We start from the raw sequence: 14,821 nt of genomic DNA on the forward strand, positions 1-14,821 counted from the left end.
TAAGTCCTTCATTTTCAAAAGGAAACACAAACTAAGAGGGACATTTCCAGATGTGAAGTGATGGTCTTTGCACAACTTTGATTAAACCCCTACTAACCCTTCTTACGGAGAAAGGGGGACTATTAACTCTGCGGTGAGTGAGTGTAGCACCTCTGCCACGTGAACATCAGGTAGAGCAGAGGTCGTCAAACTTTTTAAACAGGGGGCCAGTTCACTGTCCCTCAGACATTCCACACATGCGCACTGCGGGCCCGGAACGTGTCGGCTGCTAAGCAGGACAGGCGGCGGTGGCAAAAACACTTGGCAGGCTGGATAAATGTGGATAAATGTTTTCCTCCGGCCGATGTGGCCCGCGGGCCGTAGTTTGAGGACCCCTGAGGTAGAGTGAGACAATGGGCCTCAGTTGACTGAGGCACGTGGAAGGGCAGGTCACCACTGTTGACATTACTGGCAAAAATTTATCAATAAATAAATAATTATGAGGAAATAATCAAAAACAAACATTAATTTTTGCACGTGTCAATGCATGTGTACCTCTTCTGTTCTGCAAGCTAATAGTATATTTATCTACCAAGTCTTTCGTACTAATCTAGTGAGTGAGTCTCTTTTATTTACTCTTCTTAGAACTTTGTGAGCTATTCTGAGCAGTAAAATGTACATTTTCTTACCCCTGATAAAAAGCTGATGCTGCAGCCACTTGAGCCTAAAACCTACCTTTCCCTTCTTCAAGACACAAGAGCCTCTGACCCCATCCCAATAGGGATGTTAGACATGGATGCCTTCCCAGGTGGATCTGTCATAAAAGGGATGTTTTTAATAGTTGAGAGTCATTAATTAAAGGTGGGAATGCTTCCTTACCTTGTGGAGGCTGCAAAAAATGAAGGCAGAGAAGGCTCTGGGAAAAAGGAGAGAGGTATATCCCGGCCAGAGTGGTTCAGAAGTAGAGGGTTGACCTATGAACCAGGAGGGCAAGGCTGCATTCCTGGTCAGGACACACTCCAGGTTTGACTGGATCCCCAGTGGAGGATGTGCAGGAGGCAGCTAATCAAAGATTCACTCTGCTCACTGATGTTTCTCTTTCTCTCTCTCTCTCTCTCTCTCTCTCTCTCTCTCTCTCTCTCTCTCTCTCCCTTTCCTTCCAATTCTGAAATCAATAAAAACATATTAAAAAAAGAGAGAGGGAGCCCTAACCCGTTTGGCTCAGTGGATAGAGCGTCGGCCTGCGGACTCAAAGGTCCCAGGTTTGATTCCGGCCAAGGGCACGTACCTGGGTTGCGGGCACATACCCAACGGGAGTGTGCAGGAGGCAGCTGATTGAACTCTCTCATTGATGTTTCTAACTCTATAGCCCTCTCTCCTTCTCTCTGTAAAAAATCAATAAAATATATATTTTTTAAAATTGAGAAGAAAAAAAGAGAGGGAAATATAGAAACTGCTTTCACTGGCTATCATAAGAAAAAAGGAAAGAAATAAGAAAAGGAAAACAACCAAGAAAGGCAAGAACATCAGAAGTAGAGAAATATGGAGGAGAGGACGGAGCCCAGAGAGATGAAGGGGGGCTGAAAGAGAGATGGGTCCTGGTGAACCCAAGTGCAGGCAACAAAGGGGCAGGCACTTCAGACAGGGAGACTGGTTCAGAGGAGATAAATTGGGGGGAGCAAGTGCAGGCACAGAAAGGGGGGTTTAGGGAGGACTGAGCAGAGGGAGAAGCAGCACAGAGTAAGCCCACTGTGAGTAAGAGGACATTCTGTAACAAGGGCAGCAGAGGGGACACAGGCATAGGGAGAGAAAGAGAAATATATCAACAAATATTCAAGGAAAGGCAAACATAGCCTCTGAGACAGGACCACTCTTTTACCTGAGAAGCAGCCATTGGGTTTTGGTCCTGATCGGGGGTCTGGGTTGTTTCCTCAGGAGACAGTATGTTGAGTCACAGAATGTGCCTTCAAAGGCGTCCCCACAGCCTGTTAGTCAGCTCCCCTCACACTCACAGTCAGGAGGACCTGGAAATGAGGAAAAGGCCACACCCTCCTGTCCTGGGTCACAGGAGAGAGTGAGGAACAATGAGCTCCTACATGGAGACCACACAGTGAGGGGTTTTATTCTGTCTTCATGTGTCTGCCCTTCCAAAGATATCCATACGCTCCTACAGCAATGAGAGCACATACTGCCCAGTTGTAACTGCAAACCCAACACAGCACCCCTAACCTTCCCTGAAAAAGTCTGCCCTAAGGTCCATGGCAGGGCATCTTTAACTAGTTCTCTCCTGGGGCCTGTGCGGCTCCCCCAGAGCTGTTTTCAATAGCGCTGGGTACCAGACATCAGACCCAGCACCCCTGAGACCTCTGGGTAGTGGGAGGGGATGAAGCAGTTAGTTGTACACCTGCAGGTTTCCCAGGCAGATTTCCTCCCTCTTGTCCCAGGAAATTACGGAGCATAGATCTTCATGCTAAAGCCTTTGGGGAAAGTTATCTATTGAAATAGGCTCCTCAAATGACTTCACCATGAATAGATGGGCTCTGTGGGAACCAAGTTCCAGTTCAACCCAGTCCATCCTTCAATATTTTTAGAGAATGGACAAGAGGGACTTAGGGGAACAGCTCCTTTGTGGCTCACAGACACTAATTCAACAAATCACATGAAGAGAAGGAAAGAAGTGCTGAAGATTGGACCAACTCACAGAACTAGCTTCTGACTGCTGAGATCATTGACATTGTGCTCTATCCCATTTCACTCAAGGGAGAGAGTGTCTGCCTGCACAGTGAAGCGTCTCAGGTTGAATTCTGGTCAAGGGCACATGCAAGGGTTTGGGGCTCCATTCCCAGGAGGGGGTGTGCAGGAGGCAGGTAATCAGTGATTCTCTCTTATCATGGAGATTCCAATCTCTCTCCCTATCCCATCCTTTCTCTGAAATCAACAAAAAAATATATTTTTTTAAGAAGATCATAGACATCCTTACCAAGTATACGCTGAGATCACCTCATGTTACTAAGTACCAACCAATGCCTGAAGGTGTGATAGACAGTAGAAAGGATGCAGCGCTCAGAATCTGAAGTGCGCACAATATATTGAAAACCGAAAACAATTAGGATTGTTTCTTTTTAATGTAATTATTTCTAGGTTTAAAGCTTGAAAAAGGTGGAGACGACGTTATATTAAGAAAACAATAATAAGAGGTGAGTGTGAGATGTCACCAGTGGTGATTTCAGAAGTTAATGACCATTTACATGAATTAAATATCAGAGATAGAAAAACCAAATTCCTGGATCAAAAAAAAGATTCATGCGTCTAATATTCCTTGATAAAGCATCATGTGGGGGCAGACTCAGTCATTTCTTGTCCCAGGTCACCTCCTTCTAGCCATCCTTCCCAGAAAATGACAAGGGGCCCATCAGGAACATACGAGTCTCTCCCTCTGTGTGAATAAAGGTTGCAAATGGAAGCAAATAATTATACAATTGCAAGCCTTATGAACGGGAGATTTGTAACTCTCATTCAAATCTGTTTAAACAACATAGTTGTTAAATTAAACATATAAAGCCAGAAGACAATGTATCAAACTTAACCATCCACACCCCATCAGCTCACACCTCACCGATTTTAGGGTTCCCCTCCTCCCACTACTATGTATTTCTGTCTGTGGATCTGTCTCTGTCTCCTGCTCCCTTTCTCTCCACTGTGGTCCTTTCCTGTGTCCCCCTCTCCCCTCTTTCTCCCCGTTTCTCTCTGTCTGTCCTACACCTGGACCATGAAACTCCTGAAACCTACTTCCCTTCAGGGGCTCTTTCTCCTGGTCTCTGAGGCTCCATCTCCACACACGTCTGCGTCTTCCCCTCCCCACGCCCGCGGCCCCTCTGCTGCCTGTTCCCGTCTGTCCGCTCCCACAGCTGCTGACTCAGGGCTGCTCCCTCTGCTCCCTCACCCCTGAGCCCCCCTTTCTGTCCCTGCACTCGCTCCCCCAACTCTTCTCCTCTGAACCAGTGTCTCTGTCTCAAGTGCCTCCTCCTGTGCGGCCCCCACTTCTGCTCCCCAGGACCCGCTCCCTCTCAGCCCCCCTTCCTCTCTCTGGGTCCCACTCCTCCCTGTGTCTCCACTTCCTTCCTCCTCAGGGCACTTTCCCGAGTGACCCCCTCACTCCTACCGTCGCCGTCCAGTCCCCCCCAAACCCACTATGGGCCCCTCTCTGTGGACCCCTCGCTGCCCTTCCTCCCGCCCACGTGTCTGTCTCTCACTCACTCTCTTGACCCCCCAGCCTGGGTGCCCGCCCCCCGCAGTCACCGCGCCCACAAAGCCCCTCCCTGCGGGCAGGTCGCCTCTTCAGGGGACACCGCGTCCTCCCCCTGAGCCCCCCCATGGACACTGTGCTCCCCGGGCAGGCAGACCCCTTATTAAATGGGGGTGGGCCTAGGAGGGGGGTGCAGACCCCCAGGCCGGGAGCCACCCGGGCTCTTTGGGCGGAAAGCGCCGGGCGGCGGGAGGGGCGCAGAGGGCGGGAACCCCCTGACCCAGACTCTCAGCCCCGCGGGGAGCACCGGCGGCCCCGGGAACGGTTTTGAGCGGGAAAACCGCGCGGCAGGCGGTGGCCACAGCCACAGGCGGAGAGACCCCGGGCCAGGCCTCCGTTTCCTCCCAAAGGAACGTGGCGCCCGCACCGCGCAGCCTCCCGGGACCGGACTCACCGCTGAGAGAGGCTCCGGGGCGGGGACCCCAACAAGGACTCCAGCGCCGGCAGCGCCCTCAGCCTTCCCTGCGGGGAGGGGGACGGAGCGTCAGCTTTAAAGACAAACACCCTCCTCAGGGGGAACCGCCACCTTCCCCTCCACGGCCGCTTCCGTCTGCAAGGAACTGCGCATGCGCCTCCCTGCGGGGTGGGCGGGGCCAGAGCCTGAGCTGAGCGGCTCCGCGATGGGGGCGGGGCCGAGCCCGGCGGCCAGGCCTGTGCAGGGACAGAGGGGGGAGGGCGGGGCAGGAGCGTGGGGGCAGCCCCGGGTCCGTACACCTCATCCAATGGCAGTGGTTCTCAACCTTCTGGCCCTTTAAATACTCTTCCGCGTGTTGTGACCCAACCATACAATTGTTTTCGTTGCAACCTCATAACTGTAATGTTGCTACTGTGACGCATCATAATGTAAATATCTCATATGCAGGATGGTCTTAGGCGACGCCTAAGGGTCGGGGCGGGCCTAGGTGAAAGGGTCGTTCCACCGCCAAAGGGTCGCGACCCACAGATTGAGAACCGCTGGCCACAGCACAGCCCTTCCTGGGGGAGTTTCCCACGTCATTGTCAGGGTTTTGGCTGGGGAGGGACGCGGCTGCGAAAGGATTCACAGGGGAAAGAAGAGACAGGAGCAGAGGGAGGGCGTTTCTTTTACTTCTTTAAAGGGAGGAAAGGGCCAGGTGCCCTCTGATGGCACAAGGCACCCCAGACAGAGGGGCTGTTCCTTTATTAGGGTGCTAGCGAGTAAATGGCAGCTGTGGCAAAAGCATAAAGAGGGAGGAGGGAGGAGGAACCTGGAATTCACACAGAAGTTTCCCAGCTCCCAGAGGCTGTGCTTAGAGCTACTGGCTGGTCTGCCCTTCAGCTGCAGGTGTCCCAGGGAGGGGTCTTTCCCAGGATCTTCACAAGCTGGGAACACATTCTTACAGTGAAGTTACAGAGAATTCAAAAGGCGGGCAGATTGGGGGTGAAACCAGAAACTTTCTCCTTCTGATTGCTTGGGTCATAAATCCTCAGGCCGGGGGAGGGAAAGGACAGCATTTTCAAGTTAATTAATACAATCATAGGAGGGGACTTTAACTTCCCATTGACATCAATGAATAGATCTCCCAGAGAAATAAATCAGTAAGGAAAAAGTGCTCTTAAATGACACATTAGACAAGATGGATTTTATGTTTATAGTTGCGATTTTCTTTTCTTTTTTAAAAATATATTTTATTGCCGGAACCGGTTTGGCTCAATGGATAGAGCGTCGGCCTGTGGACTGAAAGGTCCCAGGTTCGATTCCGGTAAAGAGCATGTACCTGGGTTGCGGGCACATCCCCAGTAGGAGATGTGCAGGAGGCAGCTGATCGATGTTTCTCTCGTATCAATGTTTCTAACTCTCTATCCCTCTCCCTTCCTCTCTGTAAAAAATCGATAAAATATATAAAAAAATAAAAAAATATATATATTTTATTGATTTTCTACAGAGAAGAAGGGAGAGGGATAGTTACAAACATCGATGAGAGAGATCGACCAGCTGCCTCCTGCACGCCCCCCAGTGGAGATGTGCCCCCAACCAAGGTACACGCCCTTGACATGAATCGAACCCCGGGACCCTTGAGTCTGCAGGCCTACACTCTATCCACTGAGCCAAACCGGTTTGGCAATAGAGCCTTTAAGAACATTCCTAGGATGCTCTTATTCTGATAAGCTTCTTCTCTCCCTCTTTTTTTTTTTTTTTAAATTCTTGATATATAATTTAAACAACATTTGGAATCTAGTGAGAGTTGGTGGCATTTAACCCTACCAGACCGCTGTACCGATTTTTCGGTAATTTCCACACAAAGGTGGAATATTGGCGCTAGATGAAAGGTAGATGAAAGATAGACCTATTTTCTACAATGTCTCCAAGTTCCATCTTATTCTAACCACTTGTTTGCATGTAACTATTTTTCTATATTATGTTGGTTTTTTCTCTTTAATGCTCAGGAGCCCAGCTATAGGGGACAGTTAGGTTCAGGGCCTCAGGTCTGGTAGGATTAAGGTCCAAATAAGCTAGAGTGCTAGTTGGCGCTGTTTAAAGGACTCAAGTGACCAAAGGCTTGAGTTTTGTGCTCCTGAAGCTGGAACCAGGTTAGCATAAAGACTAGAGTAACAGGCCAAACACACTATCCTCTGAACCAGGGACTGGTGGTGCGGCATGCTGCATTGCCTGGCAGAGGGTCATCGCGTTCCGCTAATGGTGGGAAGTCAGCTCAGTTGGCAGGGAGTGGGATGGGGATCCAAATGAAAGAGTATAGGAAAGTAAATCTCTCTCTCTTCACACAGTGCTTTTTTCTTATTCATAAAATACATTATAATGACACCATTATTTAAACCTAGTGTCCATGCAGCAGCCTTTATCTGCATTCATATGTATGCCATGTATTAAACACAGTTATTGTTGGGCATTTGAACTTTTTCTTTCATAGGAAATAATGCCTCTATTAGACGTCTTTGAAAATGGTTTGTTTTTCTTCTTTGAATTATTTCCTTAGGATAGGATTACTGGGTCAAGTATATGGCTCTTGATACAGATTAGCCTTCGAGAACTGAATCCGGTTGCCATCAGTGATGTGAGAATTACTACCCCCATCCCCGGGAGCACTGCCATGCTTTTGGTATTTTTCAAATTGTATATTTGTGAAATGAGGCCTCAGTGTTACCCCTTCTGTAAATTACAGGTCACCCCATCCAAGCCCTTTTCACCTCTCCCTGCCTTGGCCTGCGCCCTGTTGCAATCCAGGACCCTTGGAAGATGTCGCAGAGCCGGTCTCAGCCTGATCCCTTGGGAGGGTGCAAGACATAGGGCTTATGGCTGGCAAGTGCTGCTGTGGCAAGACGAGCCTCTCCCAATAGGGACTGATGTGGCGTGAGCCCGCAGCTGTCACAGTGGGGCTGGGATGAGCAGGAGGGGCAGGTATGAGCTGCAGGCTGTGTTGGACTGTGGGTTTCGGCCTGATCTGTGCAGGCCACCCGGAGGGAACCCACCTGTGCACGAACTTGTGCACTGTCTCTCTAGAACTATGATGGCGAACCTATGACATGCGTGTCAGAGGTGACATGCAAACTCATTTTTTTGGTTGATTTTTATTTGTTAAATGCCATTTAAATATATAAAATAAATATCAAAAATATAAATCTTTCTTTTACTATGGTGGCAAATATCAAAAAATTTCTATATGTAACATGGCACCAGAGTTATGTTTTCTTCAAAATACTGACACGCCGAGCTCAAAAGGTTTGCCATCACTGCTCTAGTATATATCTTAAAAATAAAAGGCTATTATGTCAATGGTCGTCAATCCCTCATGCCATAAGAACCGAACAGCAGGAGGTACTACAGCTCCGCTCGAGCCTTCGACCCACCCGAACAGCCCGGGGCGCAGGCATCGTCTACTGAGAATCACAGTGTGCTGGCAGTGTCCCTGGTGCACTGCAGGGCACCGGCAATATCCACAGAGGGTGCAAGGTGTTGCAGGGTGGGGCACCAGCAGCATGCCCAGAGCGTATGAGGCGTCCTGAGGTGGGACCTCTAGTATATTAAAAAAGTCAACATGTACAGGGCAATTGTTGAAAACACACAAAGAAGACTACAAAGTCAACATGGACAAAAGAACCAATATAAAAAGGGCCAAAAACCTTAGTCACTCGCCTGCCTGCCTGCCTACCTGATCGCCGCCTAACTGCCCTCCCCTGCTGGCCTGGTGGCCCGCAACTGCTCTCCCCTGCTCGCCTGATTGTCCACAACTAGCCTGCCCAGCTATCTCTGACCACATGGGGGCAGCCATCTTGTGTGAGGGTGTGAGGATCAATTTGCATATTACCACTTTATTATATAGGATATATAGGATATAGATAGGTGTTAGCAAAAAACACGAGTGGTAGTCTACCTACTTCATGAATATAGACCTAAATATTTGCCAAATTCTGACATCAGACATTACATTAGTAAAAGTGCAAACTACTGAGTTACATGGGAATGAGGGGCTGATGTGGGACAGGAAGAGCTTTACATGCTGTGATTTTATCACTGCAAAATAAACGGCAGCATAGAAGATAAAGTGAAAAAGACATAAATGAACATGAAATGTGACATGAAAGAAATAGAATTAATTTTTTTGAGATCAGTGAGCAGTGCAGCCAGGGAAAGGTGTCCTCTCTCCACATGCAACGTTCATGCCAATTCTGAATCCTGGCTACATTATTGGTACTACAACATCACTGGTACAACCACATCACTGGTACTGTAATATATCTGTTAGTTATGGAAAACCTATTAGACAAACAGCACAGCCCTTACTGTACTTCCCTTCACCTCAACATCACAACCACAAATTGAAATGCCCTCATAAAGTTTTCATCCCAAAATGATGGCACAGGAAGGGAATTAACTTTGAAAATATGATTTAAAAACATCAGAACTATTTTAAAAGATTCAATCAATAGTGTAATTCTCTAATAGATCAAAAAATGTGTGCCTTACAATGTATCCAATATACCATAATAAAGTGTATATAAGTGAAATCCATATAATATACAACAGCACACAGATCTTTTTTAAAAAATATTTTTATTGATTTCAAAGAGGAAAGGAGACAGAAACATCGATGAGAGAATCACTAATCAGCCACAACCTGCACGCCCCCACCGGGGATCAAGCTCACAGCCCAGGCATGTGCCCCTGACTGGAATCAAACCAGGGACCCTTCAGTCTGCAGGCCAACACTCTATCCACTGAGCCAAACGAGCCAGGGCCAGCTCACAGATCTTTAAGGCAGAAACAACCAACTCCATGATTTCACACACACACCAGGAATAAAATATAGCAACATCAAGTGATATGGAAGTAAGATCAAATTTATATTGAAAATACTTCATATGTTTTCAATTTAAATGAGATAACACTCTAAATAATTGTACATATGGAAACATTAATTCTGTAGATATATTCAAGTATACAAAACATTACCTAACTACATTTAAAGTTTGGAGTATACTGTAGTAAACATTCTGATGTAGAGCAATACTGAAAGGCATTTTGGCTACCTATCAAGTGTGAATTCAGTGACACATTAAAATTCATAAGCAATTACATAGTTGGATAAAGTTTTTACATCTTAAAGTCATTTTAAAGTATAAATTCCTTGGGTTTTTGTAAGTTACATATATATTTTAAAAGTCCGTCCTCCTATATCATAAATATTGAACTTCTATCCAATTACAATCCCTGGTATTGACTGGGGCTGTAGCTCTAACTGTATGATCTCCCACGTTCTTCACATTTAATTAAGGTTTCCCTCTAGAACAGCCGTGGGCAAACTAGGGCCCACGGATCCGGCTCGTTAGAAATGAATAAAACAAAAAAAAGACCATACCCTTTTATATAATGATGTTTACTTTGAATTTATATTAGTTCACACAAACACTCCATCCATGCTTTTTTCCGGCCCTCCGGTCCAGTTTAAGAACCCATTGTGGCCCTCGAGTCAAATAGTTTGCCCACCCCTGCTCTAGAATGAATTCCAATGTGAGGAATCAGCTACAGATGCTGATTAAAGTCTGTAGGACACTGTTTAAATTTGTATTGTTTCTCCCCAGTTTGAATTCTGACGTGTAAGGTTTGCATACTAAGTAAGCTTTGTCACATTCTTTATATCTGCTGGACTTTGATCCAATAATAATTACCAGATGTTGTATGAGATACAAATAAGGATATACACTTTGACATATGCCTCATAATTTTTAAGGCTCAATTTTATCATTTTCAATGATGATTCAACCATGGTTAAATCTTTGGATGAAAACTTTATATTACTGCTGTTTCTCTTCAGAATGATTCCTAAAATGTTCAGTAAAGATGACCAAACGCTAATGGCTTTCTCACATTTTTTACAATATAAGGCTTCCCTCCACTATAAAATCTCTGATGTAAATTTTAAGCTATGGGTAAATGCTCTAACCCATTCTCTACATCTGTAAGGTATCTTTTTGTTCTGAGGTTGATCAAGTACAGTAATACATTGGCTTTTAAAGGCTTTTCACATTTTTCACATTCATAAGGCTTCTCTCCAGTATGAATTGTGATATTCAGTAAGTTCTCACAGCTGGTCAAGGACTTACCACACTCCTCACATCTGAAAAACTTCTCACAATTATGAACTCTCTGTTGTACAGGAACACAGGAACACTGATAAATGGCTTTGTTTCATTTTCTACATTTATAAGGCTTCTCTCCAGAATGAACTCTCTGATGCTTTGTAAGATCTGAGGAGCTGCCAAAGGATTTGCTGCATTCTCTACATTCATAAGGCTTCTCTCCAGTGTGAACTCTCTGAGGACAAGAAAGGGATGAGGACTGGCTGAAGGCTTTGCCACATTCATTACATTTACACGGCTTCTCTCCAGTATGAATTCTCTGGTGGCTGATAAGGTTTGATGACCCAGTGAAGGCTTTGCCACATTCTCTACATGTACAAGGCTTCTCTCCGGTGTGAACCCTCTGATGATAATTAAGAGATGAGGACTTGATAAGGGCTTTGTCACATTCATTAGATTTATAAGGCTTCTCCAGAATGAACTCTCTGATGCATAGTAAGGTCTGCAGAGAAGCCAAAGGACTTGCCACATTCTCTACATTTATAAGGCTTCTCTCCATGGAGAACTCTCTGATGATGTCTAAGGTGTGAGGACTGCCTGAAGGCTTTGCCACATTCTCGGCATTTATAAGGTTTCTCTCCAGAATGAACTCTCTGATGCCTAGTAAGCTCTGAGGAGGTGCCAAAGGATTTGGCGCATTCTCTACATTTATAAGGTTTCTCTCCAGTGTGAACGCTCTGATGAGAAGTAAGCAGTGAGGACTGGCTATAGGCTTTGCCACATTCTCTGCCTTTATAAGGCTTCTCTCCATGGTGAACTCTTTGATGATAATTAAGAGATGCTGCAAAACTGAATGCCTGGCCACATTCTTTACATTTGAAAGGCTTCTCACCAGTATGAACTCTGTGATGTTGGTTAAGGGATGAAGAGTAGCTGAAGGCTTTGCCACATTCTCTACATTTATAAGGCTTCTCTCCTTGGTGAACTCCCTTATGATAATGAAGGGATGATGCCACCCTGAATGCCTTGCCACATTCTTTACATTTGAAAGGCTTCTCTCCACTATGAACTCTCTTATGTGTAGTAAGCTGTGAAGAGGAGCCAAAGGATTTGTCGCATTCTCTACATTTATAAGGTTTCTCTCCAGTGTGAACTCTCTGATGAGAAGTAAGCTGTGAGGACTGGCTATAAGCTTTGCCACATTCTCTGCATTCATAAGGCTTCTCTCCAGAATGAACTCTCTGATGCCTAGTAAGGACTGAGGAGTTGCGAAAGTATTTGGCACATTCTCTACATTTATAAGGCTTCTCTCCAGTATGAACTCTGTGATGTTGATTAAGGGATGAAGAGCGGTTGAAGGCTTTGCCACATTCTCTGCATTTATAAGGCTTCTCTCCAGAATGAACTCTCTGATGCCTACTAAGGACTGAGGAGTTGCAAAAGTATTTGGCACACTCTCTACATTTATAAGGCTTCTCTCCATGGTGAACTCTCTGATGTTGATTACGGGATGAAGAGCGGCTGAAGGCTTTGCCACATTCTCTACATTTATAAGGCTTCTCTCCAGTATGAACTCTGTGATGTTGATTAAGGGATGAAGAGTGGCTGAAGGCTTTGCCACATTCTCTACATTTATAAGGCTTCTCTCCAGTATGAACTCTCTGATGATAATTAAGGGATGATGCCAAACTGAATGCCTTGCCACATTCTTTACATTTGAAAGGCTTCTCTCCAGTATGAACTCTCTGATGATAATTAAGGAATGAGGGCAAACTGAATGCCTTGCCACATTCTTCACATTTGAAAGGCTTCTCTCCAGTATGAACGCTCCGATGATAACGAAGGGATGAGGAGTCCCCAAAGGCTTTGCCACATTCTGTACATTTGTATTGCTTTTCACCAGTATGAACTCTCTGATGTCTATTAAGGTGGGAGGACGCACTAAAGGCTTTGCCACATTCTCTACATTTGTAAGGTTTCTCCCCAGTGTGAATTCTCTGATGAATTCTAAGTCGTGAGGAACACCTAAAGGTTTTACCACATTCTGTACATTTAGAAGGTTTCTCTCCAGAATGAATTCTCTGATGTTCAGTAAGTTTTGAGGCCTGTCTAAAGACTTTGCCACGTTCTCTACATTTGTAAGGTTTCTCCCCAGTGTGAATTCTCCGATGAATTCTAAGTGTTGAGGAACGCCTAAAGGCTTTGTCACATTCTGTACATTTATAAGGCTTCTCTCCAGTATGAACTGTTTGATGTTGTTTTAGTTTTGCGAACTCAATGAAAGCTTTGCCACATTCTGTGCATTTGTAAGGCTTCTCTCCAGTATGAATACGCTGATGACGATTAAGGTTGGAGGACTTACTAAAGGCTTTGCCACATTCTCTACATTTGTAAGGTTTCTCTCCAGTATGAACACCCTAAATATTAGAGAAAGAAGAATGAATCCTTGTTTCAAAGATTGACAAAAACCCAGCCAGCATGACTCAGCAGTTGAGCTTCGAAGTAGAAACAAGAAGATCCCGGTTTCATTCCCAGTGTGGGCACATGACCCAGCTGGGGGATCGGTCCCCAGTGGGAGGCACACAGGAGGCAGCCAATGAAGGATTTTCTCTCATCAATGATATTTTCCCCTCTCTCTTCCTGTCCCCTACTCTCTGAAATCAATAAAAACACGTTTTTCATAAAAAATCAAAAAAGATTGCCAAATTGAGCACATTTTATTATATAGATACACTATAAATTTATACCTCTTAGAAATGATTTAATGAAAGTTTAATCCCATTCTACCTTTCAAACAATTCCAATGATTATTTAATCTAGAGACTACATGAGTTACTAGTTTTTCTAGATTTCCTTTCCAAGATTGGGTAACAATAAAAAGTTGTTTTCAACCTTCATGTCCAGAAACACCTTTACCTGCCAATGTAACTGACTTTAATAAGGAAGGTTTCCCAAATCCAAAGTACACCTGACATGGTTAGGTGACAAGAAATTTATTATGATAATTGTTCCAGATTAGTTCTGGTTATATTAATATCCTCCCTTCTCATCACAGTCTTCCTCAAATTCCAAGGCTTGCATTAAGTATACATTATCAAAGCGTCACCTTTTATATCTTACCAGTATTATTTCAGGGAATAAATCCTGTATTCCGGGCTTTGGCATAATGGCTTGGTTATCTTTAGATGGTATAGCTGAAAGAAAACAAGTTTTCAGTTTTGACAATCAAGTAAGTGCACAGCAAGTATTGACCAAATGACATTTTGGAGTACTCTAAGAGCCAGTGAAGAATTCAAAGAAAGCTCAAGATAGGTACAAGGAAGAAAACTCACATCAAATAGGGGCAAAGAGTTCCTAACATCTGCCAACGAAACCTGCTCAAACCCCCTGTCACACAATGGCAATAATATAAAAACACCTCCAATTCCCAGTTTCTTGGCTGGAGATAGAGATGAGGGAAGTGCGTGTTCAATGATCTCGCTGTTTTGAAGCATCTTCAAGAACATGTGTTTGTTGGGCATGACACAGAGTGCGAATGGAATGGCAGTACACAGTGAGTGCCCTGTTGTGGCTGCTATAAAGAGACAATGATAAATTGTTCGAGCACCACAAAGACTGCAATATGGAAGATGTGTATCAAGCCTGAAAAGATACCATGGGTCTGAGAAAGACACAGAGAACATTTCAAATATGAAATTAAACAGACAATGGAACGAAGAATACAGGAATCAAAACAGTGTTCAATGAAAGTAGAATTTGTGCCACAGATGGTTATTATTTGTTTCCTTCTATAGAAGGGATGTTCAAAAGCCTGGTTGTTTATAATTCCAGAATCTCAACAAAACATATCAAGTCATGCATAGAATCAGAAAAAGTGTACCATCAGATAAACAAACTGGGACTACATCAATAGAAAGATGATAATTACCTGAATAATTTTGGCTGAGTGGATAGAGCGTCTGCCTGTGGGCTGCAGGTTCC

General features: G+C 44.9%; 2 protein-coding genes, 1 long non-coding RNA gene and 1 pseudogene across 3 annotated transcripts in view; 1 reads left to right on the forward strand and 3 right to left on the reverse strand.

Moving 5' to 3' along the window:
* The window catches only part of LOC132216070 (zinc finger protein 665-like), a 140,060-nt pseudogene that overhangs the window by 46,647 nt on the left and 78,592 nt on the right, over window positions 1-14,821 (reverse strand).
* LOC132216069 (zinc finger protein 501-like) overlaps window positions 1-14,821 on the reverse strand; it is a 102,049-nt gene that overhangs the window by 13,543 nt on the left and 73,685 nt on the right. The window lies entirely within an intron of this gene.
* LOC132216167 (uncharacterized) lies at window positions 6,368-7,208 on the forward strand. The gene is made up of 2 exons (XR_009448715.1): window positions 6,368-6,488; window positions 6,731-7,208. It is a non-coding gene; the product is annotated as an uncharacterized LOC132216167 (long non-coding RNA).
* LOC132216077 (zinc finger protein 91-like) lies at window positions 10,123-13,346 on the reverse strand. Its single transcript, XM_059665134.1, is given in 2 exon segments — window positions 10,123-11,313; window positions 11,315-13,346. Coding segments are annotated over 2 exon segments (2,640 nt in total). The 5' UTR covers window positions 13,321-13,346; the 3' UTR covers window positions 10,123-10,679.

The sequence above is a fragment of the Myotis daubentonii genome, chromosome 15 (assembly GCF_963259705.1).
Source record: "Myotis daubentonii chromosome 15, mMyoDau2.1, whole genome shotgun sequence".
In the NCBI taxonomy this organism is placed as follows: domain Eukaryota; kingdom Metazoa; phylum Chordata; class Mammalia; order Chiroptera; family Vespertilionidae; genus Myotis; species Myotis daubentonii.